Source organism: Microcaecilia unicolor, chromosome 6 (genome assembly GCF_901765095.1).
Source record: "Microcaecilia unicolor chromosome 6, aMicUni1.1, whole genome shotgun sequence".
NCBI classification, from domain to species: domain Eukaryota; kingdom Metazoa; phylum Chordata; class Amphibia; order Gymnophiona; family Siphonopidae; genus Microcaecilia; species Microcaecilia unicolor.
In genome coordinates, this window is record NC_044036.1 from 91913442 (window position 1) to 91935754 (window position 22313).

General features: G+C 40.9%; 1 protein-coding gene across 2 annotated transcripts in view; it reads left to right on the forward strand.

Moving 5' to 3' along the window:
* The window catches only part of NMNAT2 (nicotinamide nucleotide adenylyltransferase 2), a 120445-nt gene that overhangs the window by 82029 nt on the left and 16103 nt on the right, over positions 1-22313 (forward strand). Inside the window, exons 5-8 of one of the 2 annotated variants that reach the window (XM_030207433.1) lie at positions 1440-1569; positions 8778-8858; positions 11119-11163; positions 17642-17718. In XM_030207433.1, coding sequence (XP_030063293.1) covers positions 1440-1569; positions 8778-8858; positions 11119-11163; positions 17642-17718 — 333 coding nt within the window. The remainder of the gene's footprint in view (positions 1-1439; positions 1570-8777; positions 8859-11118; positions 11164-17641; positions 17719-22313) is intronic. The other variant, XM_030207434.1, reaches the window with a different exon arrangement.

The following is a 22313-nucleotide window of genomic DNA, read 5'->3' on the forward strand; positions in this document are numbered from 1 at the left end:
GTTAAAGTAGCCATGGAGAACCGGCTCCCAAAATTCTTAAAAACTTAACAAACGGCTCTCGAGAGCCTGCTCCAGCACACCACTGATTCAATACCTCACTCTTTTTAGGTCTGTGTAAGCCAATAAAGCTTCAGGATAGTCTCTCACTTAATTTTGCACTTAACGTATCCACGGACTTCATGAATTCTTCATTCATACCACAAATCCACCAATGTCTAAGAAATTGACAAAATGGAATGCTTTGTTTCAAATGTGTAGGATGCATACTATCAAAAAACAACAGTGTTTCTGTCCGTGGGTTTAATACATATTGTAGTCAAAAGGTTCCCTTAGGATATCTTATCATCATACCCCAAAAATGTTAACTGAGAACAAAGATGAGTTTCATCAAACTTGATGGTAGGGTGACATTCATTCAAATAAGTCACAAATTGCAAAAGTTTTCTTCCTGGAATGGGTACTTCTCTAAGGGGAGCTCAGTTAAGTCGTAATCTTTTCGGGACAACTGACGACCCCTGAGGAAGGCTCTCCAGCCGTAACATGGCCTATGTTGGGTCCTTTTATTGGGTCAGATTTACTACTGTCAAATAAATGTTTGGACACTTTTTACCAGTGGTTTGCCTTGGTTGCTTGGTACTGTCCCACTTCCATCCTTGATGTGTGTTTTTTGCTCTTTTCTTGTGGAAGATGTGTGGACCCCTTTTTTGCTTTTTCCTAGGGGGTGTTACACACCCATTTCTATTCAAATACATCCATGAAAAGATTAGCTATACTGGAGGCACAAACTGATCCTACAGCTATCCCTGGGGTGGATTGGGGCATTAATGCTAAAAATGGAAATATCGACCATTTTACCCATGTGTTAAAAGTGGCCTTAGTGGGAATGACATATGTAAGCATGTGCTAAGGCCACTTTTTACCAATGTTTGGGCCCCTTAATTCCCACACAGTTATGGTTGCAACATACTCCATTGGACTTCTAGCACGCAATTCTGGAACGCATTGGCACGTAACCTAAAAGCGACCTATGAACTGACCAACTTCCACAAACTACTAAAGACCCATCTCCTCGACAAGATATACCACAAAGATCAAAACATATGAAACTCCCGCATATATCCAGAAATGTTAATAATGCCTTCTGTTATATTACTATTATGTATTCCATTACTATGCAACCCAAAATCCTTCTGTAACACCAAATGTTTACTCCCCTATCATTTCCACTATCCATGATGTATTGTAAGCCACTTTGAGCCTGCAAAAAGGTGGGAAAATGTGGGATACAAATGCAATAAATAAAATAAATAAATAAATAGATTGAGATTGAGGGTTTCAGAATTCAGCCAGCAGTTATGCACCAACTAGCGAGCCTGTAGATCTGTGTATGTTTTTAGTATTTGCAGTCTATGGTTGACAATCCTTTTTCTAACCTTTAGAGAGTGACTGGATGTATTCTGTCCAATGTCAACACCCCCTCCATGACCCCTGTGATTGGACAGCCACAGAATGAATCATCACAACCCATCTACCAAAACAACAACATCCCCAACGGCAAGCCCACTGCAGGTAGGTTGTAACTGAAAGCAAAACTGTTTTCAAGTATTATGCTCCATATCTGATGAAATTAGCCAATGCAGAGAGAGGGTTGGGGAAATTTAAAAATAAAAAGGCAGAAAATGCTTCTTTTGGGTGCATCTATTTTTTGCCAGGTATAGCAGCAGCAGAATTGTCAGTAAAGTCAGCACAGCCTCTATTATTCATGTAACCCCCTGTCACAAGGTCCTTTCTGTTTAGTCCAAGCGGCCACGTTTGGGTACCACAGAGTTCTGAAACTCTTACTGCATCCCCAGGAATAGGATAGTCCATTAGAGAAAGCATTACTCATGGGTCCCAGGTTATCTCACACAGATGAGTGAGATTTGCAAATAATGCAGGTGATGGAGCATTCAAATCTGTCTCATGCATATTCATTAACATTATACAGCAACTATGCCATATTCAAAAACTTATTATTGAATCCTACTTGTTCCAAACTCTTATTAAAATATATATCTACCAAATCACAACCTTTGTTTCCCTCATACATAACCATTCATGCCTATATTCCTACATATATACATCACCCCTAACATTCCCCTGCATCTTGTCCGTCATTGTATCATTTCTGATGATCAAATCAATGCTTATCTTGATAATGGGAATAATGACACAATATGTCCTCAAAGCTCCTTAAATGCCAAGATGATACAGCGAACCACTAGCAGTACTAGTGGCAGTCCGATGACTCCTTAATGTTTTACACACTCCTTGGTTGCACTTTGACTGTCTAAATGTTCCTTACGGCTGCTCGATACTGCACTGTAGCTTGTTTATTCCATTCTGTCTGACTTTGATGACCGCAATGATGCATCGGGGTATTGTGAGTTCAACTTTCACCTCAGTGCTCAACAATGCTGTACTGCCATGACCCTACACAGATCGTGTTTCTCTATAACAGCATCTTCAGGGGTCCACATGCGGTCGTCAAAGTGAGACAGAATGGAATAAACAAGCTACAGTGCAGTATCGAGCAGCCGAAAGGATCATTGAGACAGTCAGAGTGCAACCAAGGAGTGTGTAAAACATTGAGGAGTCATCGGACTGCCACTAGTACTGCTAGTGGTTCGCTGTATCGTCTTGGCATTTAAGGAGCTTTGAGGACATATTGTGTCATCATTCCCATTATCAAGATAAGCATCAATTTGATTCAATGACGGACCAGATGCAGGGAAATGTTGGGGGGTGATGTATGTATGTAGGAATGCGGGCATGAATGGTTATGTATGAGGGAAATAAAGGTTGTGATTTGGTGGAGATATATTTTAATAAGAGTTTGGAACAAGTAAGATTCAATAATAAAGTTTTTGTTTATGGCATAGTTGCTGTGTAATGTTTACAAAATACGTGTAACTATTGTGGAATTAAGTAACCCAGACAAGAGTGGATGCATATTCATTAGGGATATCCTGAAAACCCGACTGGCTAGTAGACCTCCAGGACAGGTTTGAGAACCACTGTGTTAGAAGACTCTAGGAGTTTTCATGTTTCATTTTCAAGTTGGGCCTAAATAAATCATACCCTGTCTCATCTGTGCATGTGCATCTGTGTTTGTGTACTACATGTGAATCTATGTTGGGGGGATGACAACTAGGATCTTGCATTTTTAATTTGTGCCCAATCTCATCTTTCCATTGGTACTGCAAATGCACATCAAAATTACTTCTGCTACTAACCATTACTTCGTCCAGAGGTCTCCTTTGTTTGTCCATTCTGTTTATCTACAAATAGGACTGTAGACCACTTACTACTTTTTCCAGAGGAGAACATATGGATAGTGGTGAATGTATAGTGGACTGAACCACTTTGTTATGGTACATTCCTGCAGGAGTGGCCACAACAGTACAGCCTAGGGTTGGGTCAGTATGTCCATGAGAATATTCTACAGCAGTCTGTGGAGTTCCTTTCTAGTGTGAGGAAGAGGAAAAGGTCAGTCTTTCTAAGAAATTTTATGGACTAAAAAAACAGACACTGAATCTTCTGTCCTTTGGGCCTGTAAGAAAGCTGGTCTTCTGTACCTGAATGTCTTTGGAGCTGGAGAAGGGGGAAACCTGTCTCCTGAATCAACTATTCATCACCCACTGGTACCCAGAGAGCTGGCTCCTGTTGTATGGTGGGTGCAGAAAAGCTCCTGTGTTGATGTTTCTGGCATCTACTGGTGGAAAGTTCTGAGTAATCCAGCAATGAGGAGATTGGAACAAAGAAAATGAAACAACTGCCGAAACAGTGTTTAATCCAGGAATCCAGAAGTGGAGAAGGAAAAATGAGTGCGACGGAGAGATACAAGCAGGAGGACTATCAGGTATACCAAAATACTGCAGGAAAAAACTATTACCTAATACCTCTTAATTGATAACTAACACTATAAGGTATATCATCCCATTAACTATTAAATAATCAATATAACTCTAATCCACTATACATTTTCACACACCATAAAATCATTAGAATGTTAAAACATTTTTTAGGAAAAATGTTTGGAACAGTTTTTAAGAGTGCTCAGTTCACACATCAGTCAAATAAACATACGACTGGCTGAGTCAAGAACCATCATCGCACCACTTGTGTTCTTTTTATCTAAAGTGCCAACCTTGCAAACCGTCAGCACTTACCAGTAGGAAACTACTGCACTGCCCAATTCCATCTATACCATTGAAAATTATTATCAGTTTTTATAAAAAAAATCATACAATTGTATAGCAATACTAAATATAATTCTCATGACCAAAATGTGTGACCTATACTCCTTCTTTCAAGGTTACTTAAATAACTCCAATCACTATACTTATCTCACGATTTTAAACTGATTCCAGATGATATCAATTGTCGTATGGTGTCCAGTGGTTTTGCTGATACACAATGTGCAATGAAAAATATATATATAATGTAAATGCTCAGTCCAGGTCCATTACCAAATGCCCATGCAAACAAATTTCAAATATTCCCTCTACTCACTTCTGAGTTTCGTGAATCTTCCTCAGGAGGAAACAACTACAAAGCAAAAAACAGTTTCATATCATTCTATCACATCCTTTTAAAAGCCATAACAACCAACATAATAAATAAACCTAACTAATATAATATAATTGTTATCGGCTGCTTACCAAAGGGAAACTCCACTCATATACTTATTATCATGGAAACCTCAACCATCACATAACACCAGGCTTAAATACTTTACATTTCACGTAACTTGACAACTTCCAAACAAATCATCCATCTTCACCATTCAACTTCTCTATTCAAACCCTTAGGGCTCACTTTGTCCCAGTGAAAGATAAATTGCTGCTCTTTACACAGTAGTACTTCTGAAATGTACCCACCCCTTGGTAAACGCACTTGTAATAATACAGTATAACACAGATCCTGTATCGAGTGTTGTTCTTTCAGTGTGTTACCAACAGAGCTTCTACTCTAGTGCATTTTAAATTATGCACATGTTCTCCAATGCAGACCTTAATACTCCTTCTTGTCTGTCCAATATAATAAAGCCCGCATGGACAAACTATGTAGTAAAATACACATTCACTTGTTCAATCCATACACTGTTGCAGATAGAAAAATCAATTTGTTCCTGGAATGTTGATGTGGTCAATCTCTAAAGCATACTGGCAGTATTTACATCTACCACATTTAAGGTGTCCAAGAACTACTACTACTACTACCTATCATTTCTAAAGCGCTACTAGACGTACGCAGCGCTGTACACTTGAACATGAACAGACAGTCCCTGCTTGACAGAGCTTATAATCTAATTAGGACAGACAAACAGGACAAACAAGAGATAAGGGAATATTAAAGTGAGGATGATGAAATAAGGGTTCTGAACAAGTGAATAAGGGTTAGGAGTTAAAAGCTGCATAAAAAGGTGGGCTTTTAGCTTAGATTTGAAGACGACCAGAGATGGAGCTTGACGTACCAGCTCAGGAAGTCTATTCCAGGCATATGGTGCAGCAAGATAAAAGGAACGGAGTCTGGAGTTAGCAGTTGTGCTAAAGAACCTGTCAAAATCTCTCCTACATTACAACTCCTCTTAAATGCAAACTTCAGCACTTCTTGCAATTGTGGATGACCCTTTAAAACATGCCAATATTTTTGTATAATGACGAACCATATGGGCTTGAGATGAATATGGCAGAACACAAACCAAGGGCACAGTAAGTTCTGCAGGCTGTTTAGAGAATAACCAATCCCTATTGGCATATAATGCTCACTTATAGGCTTGTTTCACTATTTGTGATGGATATCCTCTATCAATGAACCTGTGATACATGTCCACTTTATGTGTTTTGTACTGTGCCGTAGTTGAACACAACTATTTGACCCTAAGAAATTAACCCATGGGTATATTATCACATAATCCTTTAGGATGAAAACTTGAATAGTGTAAAAATTTGTTTCTATCACTTCTCTTTCTTAACAATGTAGTAGTAAAAGAACCACAGCAATATCCAAAAATGTCACCTATTTTTTTATCATAATCATGTGAAGTAAATGTAATGTGAGGGTCTATCTGATTTACATATTCCAAAAAATTACATAGCTCAACTTGAGTACCCTTCCATACAACAATGACATCATCAATAAACTGTTTCCACAAAATGATATTGATCCAATAACGACTTCCATAAATATACTGTTCTTCAAATAGTCATAAATAAACAAGCAATAGAGTGATGTACCATAGCACCCATTGCTACTCCTTTTATTTGTAAGAAAAATTGTTGTTCAAGTTGAAAATAAGTATTTTTCACCACAAGTTCAGTCTTCTTCAGTCATCTTATTTAACAGATTTAATTTGGACCCAGAAATATATGCTTGTGACAACAAATGATTTACTGTACTCAAAGCCCTATCTTGAGGTATATTTGTTTATAGGGAATTGACATCTAATGTAACTGATAGGTTGTCATCATGGTTCAGATCTTGCAATTGCTGTAAACGCTGTGTAAAAAATGAGAAGAATCCCTTACACAAGAGCTAGGTAAAAACACAAAAGGTTTAAGATAAAAACCCACATATTAAGATAAAGGCTCCATCAATGAACCCCACCCTGACACTATTGGACTTCCAGGGGGGTTAACCAATGACGTGTGGATTTTAGGTATAAAATAAATGTGAGGGATCTTTGGAAATTCTCTATTCAAAAATTTGTATTCTTTAATGGAAATAGTACCCTCTGTGTTGGAAACAGTGGGATCATACTCAAGGTTTTGATAAAATTGAACATCATCAGGTTGTCTGTAAGCTTCTTGTGCATATAGAGTATGATCTATTACTACAGTGGTGCCCCCCTTATCTGCTCGTTTTATGACAAGGGAGTATTGCTGTACAGTTATATGATTGTTTATAAAAACTAATAATAATTTTCAACGGCATAGCTGGAATTGGGCAGTGCAGTAGTTCACTACTGGTAAATGCTGACGATTGCAAGGTCGGCACTTTAGATAAAAAGAACACAAGTGGTGCATTGATGGTTCTTGACTCAGCCGGTCGTATGTTTATTTGACTGATGTATAAACTGAGCACCCTTAAAAATTGTTCCAAAACTTTTCCCTAAAAAATGTTTTAAGGTTCTAATGATTTTTATGGTATGTGAAAATGTATATGTGGATTAGAGTTATGTTGATTATTTAATGGTTAATGGGATGATATACCTTATAATGTTAGATACCAAAAGGTTCCCCAGAAAGTCAGGAAACCCAGCAAAGATCCAGAAGAGACCCAAAGAATGGAAGGATGGTGTCCCAGATGTGTGTGGAAGAAAGAATCTATTCTAACCCGTTATATTTTGTTGTACTAGTATACTGAGAAATTGCCACTTTGCCTGATACTATGTGCACTGTTTATATTAAAGAAACTTTAATTCAGTAAATACTTTTATTAAGGATCACTATTAAGTTGTCTGAAGTATCATCTTAAACTAACAATAGTACACCATGAGCTATGAAATGAAGAATCCTTTCTCCCTGTTGAAGAATCCACACCAGGTTCTGCAGACAATCCATTAGACTTAGACCTGGAACTGGTCTGGAATGGGTACTAAGAAGAGGTGTTACATATCTTTTCTATACTTCTTGTTTTTTAGTCTCAGCTTTGTTTCCTCTTTTCAGAGTACTTAGATTAAAGATTCACTTAGTACCAAGTCTGTGCCTCACAGGCTACCTACAAAATTGGCCTGAATTCTCTAATGGGGGAAAGGAATTCTCTACTTCAGGGCCAAAGAGCTACTATATTATTAAATGTGACACTTCAGACAAGTTTGTGGTGTCCAGAATGACCCTTTACCGAAAAAGATTTCTTCAAAGAAAACAGTCAATGACAGGTTCAAATGCAGCGCATATAAGTATATAAGAGCAGAGCAGAGATTAGATCCTTTATTCCAAACATTTTTGAGATACCCTCCCTCCCTTTAAACTTTGAGTTCCCTCTATATCTTTACTGGGTTCCCTAGCTCTCAAGGATTCTTCTTAGTACCTGGTACTCCCACTTCTGGAATCTCTCCTCTGAAATTCCTTTTCTCCACCTCTAAACACCTGAAGAGTCTGGGATTAAACATTGGTTGAAAAGAATTCTCCTTCCAAATTTCCACACAGCTGGTTCCCTCAGGAACACTGCTTCACTGAATAACAGAACCACCACCAGAGAATTCTACTGCTTGGACCTCTGCATCCACTACAGGGCATTAGATATAGGAGGCAGACAACTAGGAGTAGGAGACTAAGCTTCTCCTTTCCTGAGCCATGTCAGGCAGAGGGGCACAGGCATACTGGGCAGAAGACTGCACATCTCCCTGATCCAGAACTGTCTGCAAGAGGCAGGAGACACAACCTTCTTTTCTCACACCAATCCAACTTTCCAGAAGACACCGATTAAAATCTTCCTGTGAACACACTGACCAATCCCAGTGCTGTACCTTTGTGGCCACTCCTGAAGGGGAAGACCTTAACAAAATGGTTTGGTTCAGTCCACACTGACTGTTCTCCCTATGCTTTCCTATGGAATAGACACAGACCTTAGAAAAGACTGAAAGGCCCCTTTTATGCTCTTTTGATATTTCTTTTGTTATCTTTTATAGTCACTCTTTTCCCACCTCTTTCTATCTTTCTCAGAGAGTGTTTCTTTGTATCTACCTCTCTTTTATTTACTCACATTTTTGGTTTTGGTTTTTTTTTCAGCAAAAATTATAGGGAAGGTGGGAGAAGGACTGAGCAGGATTTGCTGTGTTCGCCCTCCAATGGAACGATTCACTTTTGTTGGTAAAAAATTGAAAACATCCAGTGATTTTTATGTTTTCTGTCTGTCTTTTGCTTCTTTCTCTTCTTTTATCCTATTTCCTCAAATGAATTTATGTCAATTAGAGGAACATATAAACATCTTTGCTCTCCTTTGTCATTCTCTGCATAAACAGTCAACCACAGACCACCAACCCACAATCCATTAAGACTACGAAAGGCCAATGTAGAATTTGTGTGAGGAAATTTGACGAAAAGTGTGAGTTAACAGCATATATGCTATATACAGACACATTTAGGAAATTGAGAGAAGACTAACACAAATTATATTCAACCTGCTTGTACTCCCCCCCACCCCCCCATTTACAAATATTGATCCTCACCTCACTGATAGCAAGCATTAGTCCATCAGTCTTTTCTTATAGTATCCATTTTTCTGTCCTCAAATCGCGTTTCTCCAATGCAAAATTAGACAGAGAGCTAAATAAATCCAATGTTCATAGAAGAGACTCAAACTCTTAGTTTCAAACTGTTTAATACAGAAGTAAAAAACATGAAATTTAGTGAATGAAGATCATTGAAACCAGACTGTAGCAGAACCTTCCTGAATTAATTGTCCCAGTGTAGCAGCCACTGACAGGATAGGCTGCTAATTGGTTGAATGACCTCTGTGGGAAATGAATGGAGGTGAAGGTCACATTCAATGAATGTTGAACCGGTAAAAGGGGTAATGGATTTGTGAGGCTGAAAGAGGAGAATAGATACTCCTGAGACTTGCCTTGCTGTGTTGGAGCCAATATGGAGAGTTTCTCTGTAGGAAGAGAGAGGCAGAGGACTACCCAAGGTGCTAGGGGGCTATGGAATTGACCAATAGGGTCCAAGGTTACAGCTGACTGAGGTATGATCAAAGCAGATCTCAAGGAGACTGAAAAAATAGAGTCACATGCAACATTTAAACTATGATTGTTAAGGTTACAGGACTAAGCAGGAAGTATTTTACAGTAGCTATATATGCACATAAACAGATACACACAGCAGTGAAGCTGAACAGCATTAAGCTATTTCACATAACTTGTCTTTTCTTTCTGTAAATATCTTTATTAGCAACTGGAAATAAGCCCCATATAATGCAACATATTCCCATCAACATTTCTAAGATGTTGTCAAACAAATTCACTTTGAATATCATATATGTTGTCTTTTCATGGCTTCAGTTTTCATTGTTCCCTCCCTTAATTTTGAACATAGGTCCTGTTCCACAGAGTAATCCTTTTATACTCTTTCCAAGTGATAATTCCACTGGTGTCCAGCTTAACATTCTGGCTTCAGACCCAAGTATTTGCTCTGCCATCTCATGCATATAGTTAATGCAACACTATACCAAGGGTTCATCCTCTTTCACCCAAAATTTCAAAATGACTTTCTTAACCAACAATATCGCCTCTTTATAAACTTTCCTCCTACCTTTGATAACCCCGCATTTGGAGCATTTATTCAAGTCTTCATATGAGGCCTCCTAGATATAAAGTTTATGAAAAAGTTTTCTACGTCTCAAACAGTCTCTTTTTCTCTCGTTATTAAAAGTAATTTTTTATACCCGACACAGGGAAATATGCTGAGATGTTAGCAGGTGGCATCAAGACTAGGATGAACACTGTGTACGGAAAAAAGTGATTTCCCCCCCACTTAAACATTTTGAAATAGGAACCGCAAACCTGCACTGAATTAATTTAAATTTTACGTGCACAGAGTGATATCTATTCAAGTATAATCCACATTCAAGTTACTGAGATGTCAAATTTTAAATAGCACTACCCAAAAGTTAGAATTTCTAACACAGTTATTGTCAACCTGAACAGTCGGAATGTCGGAAATTCAGCCATTATTCTTTTAGTGCTGTATCCTTTTTCAACTCTGAGTATTTTAATTAAAACTCAATCTTCTTTTGACAACACTTTGTTTGTTTATCAACGCGCAATGACATCATGGAGGACGTCAGTGAGTAAGTAAGTAATTAAGTCATGTCGTAAGCTGGGATTTGTGACAGCAGTTTGTAAAATTTGTGATATCTGTGTCACTGTGTGTATGTAAATTTTAATTAAATTGGTGCTGGTTCAAGGTTGCTATTGAAACATATTTAGAGGGCTCACTTTTTTACGGACATAGCGTAGATGTTAAAGCCAGATCTGCAGTGGAAAACGCCTCTAATAGTCTACTTTTCCTTTAGTCATACATTCTCCTTTCTTGTATTCTCATGCTTTCTTTCTTTTTGTGCTTTTACTAGATGAAAATGCAAATCTTGGGACGGTGATGAGATACGAGGAGATTGGTGAGTGGACCATATTAGAATCTTTCATGGTCAAAGTATTAAATACCATGGATCTAACCGCATATAATTCATGCATGCAATTTTCAGAAGAAAGTATTTATTCTCCTCTAGTACACTAAAAACAATGAAGCATTAGAGATAAGAATTCTATTTAGGGAACACTGCAAAGATCCATGACTGGATCCCCAGCTATAATGCTTCATATGGACTCTTATTATATTTAGAAATAGAGTATGAGTATGAACATTGTCTTCGTATGCAATGATGTATTTGGAGTCTACACTAGAACTGGAAGAGGATGTGTGCTTTCTCAGTTTGTGATAGAACATATAATGATGCTCTTATGTTGACTGACAACTTTTATTCCTGGAAACTGGTAGTGACAAACACAATGATGTTAGGGAAAAATAAAAATCCACCAGAGTTTGTATATTCTCTCTTCTTTTTACTAGACAAGGGAAAAATGAGAGGTTTCTATGAAAATGGAAAAATGAAGATTCAAGTATAATGAAATATTCCTTTTGTGAACCCATGCTTTCATGAAAAAAAACCCCACTTTTTTTTGTTACATTTGTACCCTGCACTTTCCCACTCATGGCAGGCTCAATGCAGCTTACATGGGGCAATGGAGGGTTAAGTGATGTGGAGGGGCATAATCGAACGCGAATGCCTATCTCCATGGGCGTTTATCTCCGAGAATGGGTCCGTGAAGGGACGGGCCAAACCGTATTTTCGAAAAAATGGACGTTTTTGAGCTGCGCGTTTGTTTTTTTTAGCGATAATGGAAACTAAAAACACTCAGCTCAAAAACGTCCTAATCCGAGCCATTTGGTCATGGGAGGGGCCAGGATTGGTAGTACACTGGCCTCCCTGATATGCCAGGACACCAACTGGGCACCCTAGGTCAGTGCAGTGGACTTCAGAAAAAGCTCCCACATGCATAGCTCCCTTACCACGGGTGCTGAACTCCCAACCCCCTCCCCCAAAACCCACTACCCACAAATGTACAACACTACAATAGCTCTTAGGGGTGAAGGGGGCACCTACATGTGGGTACAGTGGGTTTTGGAGGCCTCCCATTTACCAGCACAAGTGTTGCAGGTGGGGGGGGATGGGCCTGGGTCCACCTGCCTGAAGTGCACTGCGGTACCCACTAAAAGTGCTCCAGGGACCTGCATAAACGCAGGCCTCTAGGACTTGTTGTTGCTATATAACATTGGCACACCAGTTGACACCTGAAGACTAATCTCTCCGAAAACGTCGTTTATTGGAATAAGCACGTTTACTCACAGTTAACTGCAGAGGTTGTGCCCCACTGGCAACGAGTCTCCCTGGTACTGAGATTAGCAGTAGGTCCGAGCTGGAAGAATGCTGTACAATGCCCTCTTTCAGCCACATTCAAGGTAAGAACTAAGTTCTGTAATGTGGCTAACACAGGAAAGGGAACTAAAACTGGCTTACAAAAATGGCCACTACCGCATGGACTACAACAGGAAACACAACAGGGCACACTCTGACCCAGTAGGCAGGGGGAAAAGCACCATGGGAGAAGAGCCTACCAACTACCAACATCGTGAGACTGTAACACAAGCTAATGAAATCACGGAGCCCAATACCCTACACCCACCACAATGCAATGCTGATGTGACCCTGTAGTGCACCCGAGAGCCACATCTGACTCAGGGAAAGGCTGTGATAGGATCGAACACATTCTGCTGTCATGGAGGTGGGTACGGCATTTGAGGCTGGCATACAGGCTGGGAAAAAAGTTTTTAAAGTGGGGGGTTTTTTGGTGGGAGGGGGTTAGTGACCACTGGGAGAGTCCGGGGAGGTCATCCCCGATTCCCTCCAGTGGTCATCTGGGCAGTTGGGGCACTTTTTTGGGACTTGTTCGTGAAAAAAAAGTCCAAAAAAAGTGACCCAAATCGCGGTAAAAATGCCTTTTTTTTCGATTATCAGCTACAGACGCCCATCTCTCCTTGGCTGATAACCACACCCCAGTCCCACCTCCAACATGCCCCCATCAACTTTATTCGTTTCCGCGACGGAGTGCAGTTGGAAATGCCCCAAATCGGCTTTTGATTATACCGATTTGGGTGCCTTTGGGAGAAAAACGCCCATCTCCCGATTTAGGTCGAAATATAGGCGTTTTTCTCTTTCGATTATAAGCTGGATAGTTTCACTATAGAGCAGGAGCTGTCCAATTATCTATGAAAGATGAGCAAAACAAGGCAGATGCATGAATAAAAATAACACACAAATGCAGTTATATCATTTTGATAACAGGAGCTTTGTTCACAGTGTGTAACTTGAGTTTGCATCTTTGAAATGCACTGAATGGCAATTTTCACTTTATCAGCAAATCTGTGTACCACAGCAGTCTAAGGCATCTAGTGCTACTGTCTCATTCATAACAACATACTGGTCAGACAAGTATCCTGTTTCCAATGGTGGACAATCCAGATCCAAAGTACCTGGAAGGATCCTAAAATTAGCAAGATACTATGCTACTTAGCCCAGTGGTTTTCCTCTAGTCTACCTTAATAACATTTTATGCACATTTTCTCCTGGAACACAGCTACATTAAAGGGAGGGGGTTAGTTACTTTTACCATAGTGCATGTACGTTTACTGCAATTCCCGCTACATAATGCAGCTTGACCCCTTGAGTACCATGACATTATCACTAGGACTCAATCACAGCCATTTTGAAACCGGCACCTGACAGGGCAGGAGTGACTGGAGATTGCTGCTGCCTCTCCTGCCAAACACCAAAGAAGATCACAGGAGGGGGCTGCTCCAGGATCCAGGGGATGCCTTATGGATAAGTTAGGGAATAGTTCTGTGGAGTTGGGGAGGGGGTGACCTTACTTGGTGATCAAAGGGAGGGGAGGCACCTTCAGCCAAAGAGTGTTGGGGTGGGAGTTTTTAATTGATGCACTGGCCTTTTGAAGAAGGCTCTGTAGAGTATCAGGTCATGTGTTAGTGGCCCGATGCTCCCAGGGAGAAAAATAAATTCAGTTTGTGAGGTTGATTACAAGTTGCAGTATTCATTTACAATTGGAGTTCTTAACATGCAGTATTGAGTTACTGCAGGCTAGTGACTCCTGCAGTAAAATGTAATACTTTGATACCTCTTCCTAACTTTTTATACACGTCCTCCAGCAAAGGATTCCAGAGCTTAAATTATGTATTGTGAAAAATTATTTTCTCCAATTAGTTTTAAATGTACTACTTCATAGACTTCGGGCTCTCTTAATTATAGAAAGGGGTACCAGAAAGATACGTATTGCAGACCTCAAGAGATGTAATTAACTGCTCTGGAATAACCCAGCCTGTGAAGTTTACCATAAACCATATTATTCCATTTTCATTTTAATGAGCCACTTTGCGTGCATTCGCATGGAACATAGCTCATTATTATTTAACTCACATCAAGCTTTTATTTATTTAATTTTTTTGCAGTAAGATGTGTTCTCACTGAATAATATGTTACCCACAATTAACTCACACTATCAGCAAATGACATGGATTATGGAGCAATAATGCGCATTATTGAAGAACATATCTTAATGATCTATATTTCATCAAAACTATTGAAAAGAATTTTAAAAAATATTCTTTATTTCTTTTCTTATCTCTGCCCATTCACTAATTCAGGGCTTCCCAAACCTGTCCTGGGAACCCCAAAGTCAGTCCATTGTTTAGGTTTTCCATAATGAATATGTATGTGCTAAGTTTGCATACACTGGAAAGCCAATATATGGTAATTTATCTTATTCACATCCACTGTGGGAAGCCTGAAAACCCAACTAAGTGTGGGGTCACATCAATACAAAGGCATAAAAACTGATAGGATTTGGTCCTATTTCAATCCTCCTTCTACCACAGAGGTCAGATCCTTCCTCAGCAAATACTCACATTATACCCTTGACATACGCCCTAGCTGCATTCTGTCAAAAGTTCCTGACATTTTCATCAACATCCTACATAATTACATATGCTCCATGTTAAAAAGTGGCTCCTTTCCAACTGAGTAGGGAAATATAATTTTAACTCCTATTCCTAAAAATCCTTTAGGTAAATTGAATGACACATCCAGTTACAGACTGGTGGCTTCAATACCCCTGTTCCTGAAGATAATGGAGGGCTTGGTAGGAAAATAACTAATGGAATACATATCACACTTCTCTTTACTTCACTACACACAATCAGGATTTAGACCCAACTACAGTCCCAAAACAGTACTCATTATATTAATATCTAAATTCAGACGGATCTTAAGCGTGGGTAGGAAGATTATCTTACTATAATTTGACATGTCCAGTGCATTCAACGTGGTAGATCATAACATCTTATCTACAATTCTTGATGCAGTGGGCAACTGCGGAGATGTTCATAAGGGGTTCATGGGGTTCCTCAAATCCAGAACATACAAAGTTAACATGAGAGGATCTGCCTCTCCAGCCTGGTCCCCAGATTGGGTTCAGGCCCACCCAAAATTGGCAGTCTGGCTACGCCACTGCTATCCATTAGAACATCATTTGAAAATTCTTGAGATCATCATCAACCAATTCCTATCATGTGAAGATCAAATTAACACCGTAGTAACCAAAACATTTTGAACTTTATGGAAGCTGAAAAGAATCAGATCTTTCTTCCTGTTTTCTACTTTTCATTCCCTTATTCAAACATTAGTCGTTTCACAACTGGATTATTGCAACTCAGTAAGGCAGTTAGGCAATAAGGAATCCCTCATCAAAAAACTTCAAACTACCCTATATACTGCTGCTAGACTCATATGCAAAGCTTCAAAATACAATAGGGCATTCCCACTGTTATCAAAATTACATTGGCCACCAATCAAAGCCATAATCATCTTTAAAACATGTACATTCATCTTCAAAATTATCCATGGCATGAGCCCAGATTACATGATGAAGCAGACAGATTTACCTACCTTTATTTATTTATTGCATTTGTATCCCACATTTTCCCACCTATTTGCAGGCTCAATGTGGCTTACAATTTTCTGTCATGACTTATGCCTTCAATATGTCTACTAGATCAAGAAACTATCTAATACTACATTTTCCTAGCTATAAAAGCATCAGATATAAATCCATATTGAACAGAGATTTCTCACATACAAGTTCAAAATGGTGGTACGCCATCCCTAGTGAGATAAAAAGGATTAACAACTATCTATTATTTCACAAATTTCTCAAGGCATTCCTTTTTTGCATTGTTAGACAATGATCTAAACAGCAAATGTTATGATATTTTTGTTTGCTCTTTTCAAAATCTCACTGTTTGTTTTCTTCATACTTGTAAAAAATATATCGTCTACGTTTCTAGTCTTAATTATTGTAAGCCACATAGAACTGAATAATTAACACTCAGAGTATGTGGGATATAAGCACCAATAAATAGCTTTGAGAAGCCCAGCACTAACTCTTTTTCTGATACATTTTTTTATATTCAAGGGAACCCCAGGCCTATGAATGAATAAGACTGCATCACTTACTGCCCTGGTACAAATGGCAAGTCAATTCAGTGCTACTCTGAACTTTTCCGGAAGTCTCTTCTGGCACCAGTTAAAGGGATTGACATGCCTATAAAATAATTTAAAAAAAATATAGGGTATATGTGAAGTACAAATATCACAGAAGCAATTAAGCAAACCTTCATATGTAAACAGAAATAAATTCAATTTTTAAAAAATCTGGAAGGAAAAGCCTCCCAAAAATCGCAAATTCCACCTTAATTCCTTTATACCTTATTGTGAGCCCTCCAGAACCAGATAAAAACCTATAGTCCCTAAAGGTACACCACTAAAATAGCCATCACGCTTGCAGACGTCTTATAAATTCAAGTACAAGTGGGTATTTTTATGTTCCAGGAGGGCTCACATATTTGTACAGAAATAAAAAAGTTAAAGTGGGATTTACACCTAGGTCCCATTGTTCAAAGTCTACTGCCCTGACCACTACTCTGCTTCTTACACTTGATTGCTGCTCTAATAAAAATGGCCATAATACTGGAAGCTGTCATAGAGCCTGGTTTCCACAAACTGAAAAGTTTAAATTATAAACGGGAAAACAAGGCACATGCACTTCTGTCTGGCAGCATTCTTATGCAAATGTCCACACAGACAACCTTGCAACACAGAGGAGTAGCCTAGTGGTTAATGCATTGGTCTGGAAACCAAGGGACACAGGTTCAAATTCCACTGTATGTTTTCTTTTTGTTCGTTTGTTTTGTAAATGTGATCCCCGCCATTGCCAGAAAAATACTCACTGTACCTGAATATACAACACTTCAATAGTCTTCAGGCTTGCAGGTGTCTTATATCTTTAGATTCCTTCACATTCTTGCTTTCAATGTACTTGATAAAAGTGTTATAGTTATTGCCTCCTTGGTAGGTCTCACCTCAAAAAGTATAAAAATCTTATAGCTCTCATTTCTGTTTTCCTCAGAGCTTCGGATCTTACTGTTGTGTGGCAGTGATTTGCTGGAGTCCTTCTGTATTCCTGGGCTCTGGAATGAGCCTGATGTAAGTGGTCTGCATGCTGGGGGTGAATTTACTGAAGTCTTCTGCCTTCTCTTTAGCTCTGTAACTCTTTTTTCTCTTACATCACAATCTTACCCTTCCAAAATTCCTCCTCTTGTCTAGTATATGAATTAAAATTTAATGTTATTGTATGTTATATTTGATTTTATATATTTTTGTATTTGTAATCCATTTTGACCCAAAGTTGTAAAGGGGAAATATCAATCCAATAAATCAAATCAAATCCTCCTTCCTTTTCATTTTCTTTGGTCTTTTTCCTCTTTTACTGACAAAACGCTATTCTACATCTCCTCCTATATTCTGTTTCTCTACCGCATATTGTTCCCTTTTATTTCGTTTTCACTTTCACTAGAACATACCTTTATTATCTGTCTCAGAAACATTTTCGTTTTCTTGGATAAAGGACATCATTTTCAAACTATTTTTGAGCCTGCGTGCAAACGTTCACTGTGGGAGTTTCCCTTTGAAAATTCAAGGGACTAAGGGCCAGATGCACAAAAGCCCTCGCAAAAAAACTGTGGGCTTTTCGATCCCCAGAAAAAATTACTGAGTTCTAAAAAGCGAACAGTGCTGGAAGGAAATCACATGCAAATGAGCTGCACACAATTTCAACAAGCAGCTTGGTAGTGGAAGCTCCAGCGTATGCATAGAATAGCCACTCATTAAGCAGTGCATGCGTAAGATAGTCAATTGAAGAACAGCAGCATGTGCTGTGGATGTGCCTCCACAGCGTTTCACTGCTACACATGGATTTCATACATGCATTCAAGCAATGATGTGCGTGTATGAAAGCAGTGTGTAACTTTTTGTTTTTCAAAACGACTTGCTTTTTTGTTCCAAGACAACTTTGGGAGAGAATATTGATCGTGGCTGCCTGGGTTTGTTTTTTGCTGTACCAGTCATGGGCGTAGTTTGACTGTTCATTTGGGGGGGACAAAGGATGGGGCATGGCATATTCATTTGCATATATATATATATATGCAAACGAATGTGCTAATATGGAGGAAGGAAGGAAGGAAGGAAGGAAGGAAGGGAGAAAGAGCTGGCTTTTTTGGGAATAACCATAATGAATATGTATAAGATATCTCATACATATTCATTAGGCGGGGATAGTGCTGGGCAGACTTATATGGTCTGTGCCAGAGCCGGTGGTGGGAAGCGGGACTGGTGGTTGGGAGGCGGGGATAGTGCTGGACAGACTTGTACGGTCTGTGCCAGAGCTGGTGGTTGGGAGGCAGGGCTGGTGGTTGGGAGGTGAGGATAGTGCTGGGCAGACTTATACGGTCTGTGCCAGAGCCGGTGGTTGGGAGGCGGGGATAGTGCTGGGCAGACTTATACGGTCTGTGCCCTGAAGAGCACAGGTACAAATCAAAGTAGGATATACACAAAAAGCAGCAAATATGAGTTATCTTGTTGGGCAGACTGGATGGACCGTGCAGGTCTTTTTCTGCCGTCATCTACTATGTTACTATACAGCTTATAATCGAAAGTAATCGCCTGCTATTTCCCGACACAAATCGGGATATGGCCGGCGATTTCGCAAAAGCGGCGAAAAGCGTATAATCGAAAGCTACATTTGTGATAGCTTCGCTGCTTTCCCTTTGCCACGCCGGCGAAAGTTCAAAGGGGCGTGTTGGCGGCGAAGCGAAGGCGGGACATGGGCAGGCTTGGGCATGGCTACCAGATGGCCGGCTTTCGCGGATAATGGAAAACTAAATCCCGGCGATAAGCAGTATTTCGCCGGGTTTACTTGGTCCTTTTATTTTCACGACCAAGCCTCAAAAAGGTGCCCCAACTGACCAGATGACCACCGGAAAGAATGGGGGATGACCTCCTCGTACTCCCCCAGTGGTCGCCAACCCCCTCCCACACTAAAATTATTAAAATACAAACCTTTTTTGCCAGCTTGTATGCCAGCCTCAAATGGCATACCCAGCACCCTGACAGCAGTATGCAGGTCCCTGGAACGGTTGCAGTGGACTGCAGAAAGGCAGAGCCAGGCCCATCCCCCCCCTACCTGTTCCACTTGTGGTGGGTAATGTTGAGCCCTCCCAAACCCCCCAAAACCCACTGTACCCACATGTAGGTGCCCCCCTTCAGCCCTTAGGGCTAGGGTAATGGTGCACACTTGTGAGCAGTGGGTTTTGGAGGGGATTTAGGGGACTCAGCACACAAGGGAAGAGTGCTATGCACCTGGAAGCTAATTTGGTTGTTTATAAAAGATGTTTGAAGTGCCCGCTAGGGTGCCCGGTTGGTGTCCTGGCATGTGAGGGGGACCATTGCACTACAAATGCTGACTCCTCCCACGGCCAAATGCCTTGGATTTCACCAGGTTTGAGATCGCCGGCAGTTTTTTCCATTATCGCGGAAAAACAAGAGTGGCGATCTCAAACCCGGCGAAATCCAAGGCATTTCGCCGGCCCACACCATATTATCGAAAAAAAAGATGGCTGGCCATCTTTTTTGAAAATACGGTTCCGGCCAGCTGTTGCGCCGCCGCCAAAATAGATCGCCGGCGACCTATTTCACCGGCGACGTTCGATTATTCCCCTCTATGTTACTATTATGGTTATTCCCAAAAAAGCCAGCTCTTTCTCCCTCCCTTCCTTCCTTCTTTCCTCCTTACGCAGCACTCTTCTTCTCAAGTAGTATTTCCTCACCCCCTTTCCCATACTATGGCAGTGTAGACCTTAGAAATGCATAAGCTCTATATGTAGATCCTTCAAGAGGTAGTGTGTCATGATTTAGGCTCTATAACCCTTTCTGATGTTTTGGTGCCACCTCAGTAAGGCCAACACACAATCTCTCCACTGCAATACACAAACTTGTGCAAACACACACTCATAACCTTACCAAACCATAACAGCACTAATTCCAAGGACAGGACGAGCTACAACCTTAAGCGTGGAAAGGCAGCACTGTAATTACACCGGGCTCTAAAACACCAGTTCACTACTTAATGAAAAAAACAAAAAGGGCTGCAAATACTACACACTAGCAGAATACTGCACTTTGATCACACATGAAAAACACATGACACTATCCTTCCTCGAGTTTCAGTATCTGCCCTCAAAGTGTTACAATCCAGCCCATAAATTAAGCAGTTTCCCCTCCATCCATATCCAGCGTTTCCCCTCACTCCTTTCCCCTCCATCCATGTGCATCTACTTCCTCTGTCTATCTACTTCCTCTGTCTTCCCTCCTCTACATCCATGTCCAGCATTTTTCCTCTCTTCCCTGCCCTCCACTCAATCCACATCCAGCATTTATCCTGTCTTCCTCCCCTCCATCCAAGTGCATCTCCTTCCTGACTTCCCTCCCCTCCATCCATCCATGTCCGGCAACTCTCCATTCTCCTCTGCCCTCTCCTCCATCCACCCATATCCAGCAAATTTCCTCTCTCCCCTGCCCCTCCATCCATCCATCCATGTCCAGCAATTCTCCTCTCTCCCATGCCCTCCCCTCCATGTCTAGCGATTTTTCTTCTCTCCCCCTGCCCTCCCCTCCATCCATGTGCATCTCCTTCCTGTCTTTCCTCCCCTCCATCCATGTCCAGCAACTCTCCATTCTCCCCTGCCCTCTCCTCCATCCATCCATATCCAGCAAATTTCCTCTCTCCCCTGCCCTCCCCTCCCGTCCATGTCCAGCGATTCTCCCTGCCCTCCTCCCTATCTATGTCCAACAATTCTCCTTTGACCCTCCCACCCTCCCCTCCCATTCATGTCCAGTGACTTCCCCAGCTCCCCCTTTTCAGTCCCTGAGTTCTAGTTCCCTCCTTTCCATCCATGTCCAGCAACTCTCCATTCTCCCCTGCCCTCTCCTCCATCCATATCCAGCAATTCTCCTCACTCCTCTGCCCTCCCCTCCATGTCCAGCGATTTCTCTTCTCTCCCTTGCCCTCCCCTCCCCTCCATTGTCCAGCGATTCTTCTCTGCCCCTGCCCTCCTCTCCATGTCCAGTGATTTTGCCTCTCTCCCCAACAGCCCTCCTCTCCGTTCCTTCCTGCCCCCCCGCGCGTTTAAACCTTTTATTTTCAGCAGCAAAGACAGTGAAGAAAACAGAACAGCAAGCGAGCTCACCAGCCTTTCCCTTCCCTCACAGACAGTGTCCCGCCCTTGTGGAAACAGGAAATACTTCATCATAGGAAGGCGGGACACCGTCTGTGAGGGAAGGGAAAGGCTGGAGGCAAGCCTGCTTGCTGTTCTGTTTTCTTCACTGTCGTCGCTGCTGAAAATAAAAGGTTTAAACGCGCGGGGGGGGGGGGGGCAGGAAGGAACGGAGAGGAGGGTTGTTGGGGAGCTGAGGGCAAGAAGGAAGAACCGAGAGCGTATTGTGCCAGTCCTGAATTTGGAGGGGCAATGCCCCCCTCGCCCCCCCCCCAAACTACGCCCATGCTACCAGTTACTTTCACTTTTTCATTCTCAAGAATGGGTTGTCCACATCAATGAATAATGTTCACTCTCTTCATTTAAAATGAAACCACTTGTGATAGATCATGAGTTTATGAAGGTCACAGTTCTCTGCCTTTCGTAATACAAATGGAAATATTCACAGCAGACTGCTCCGCTTAGATGCCA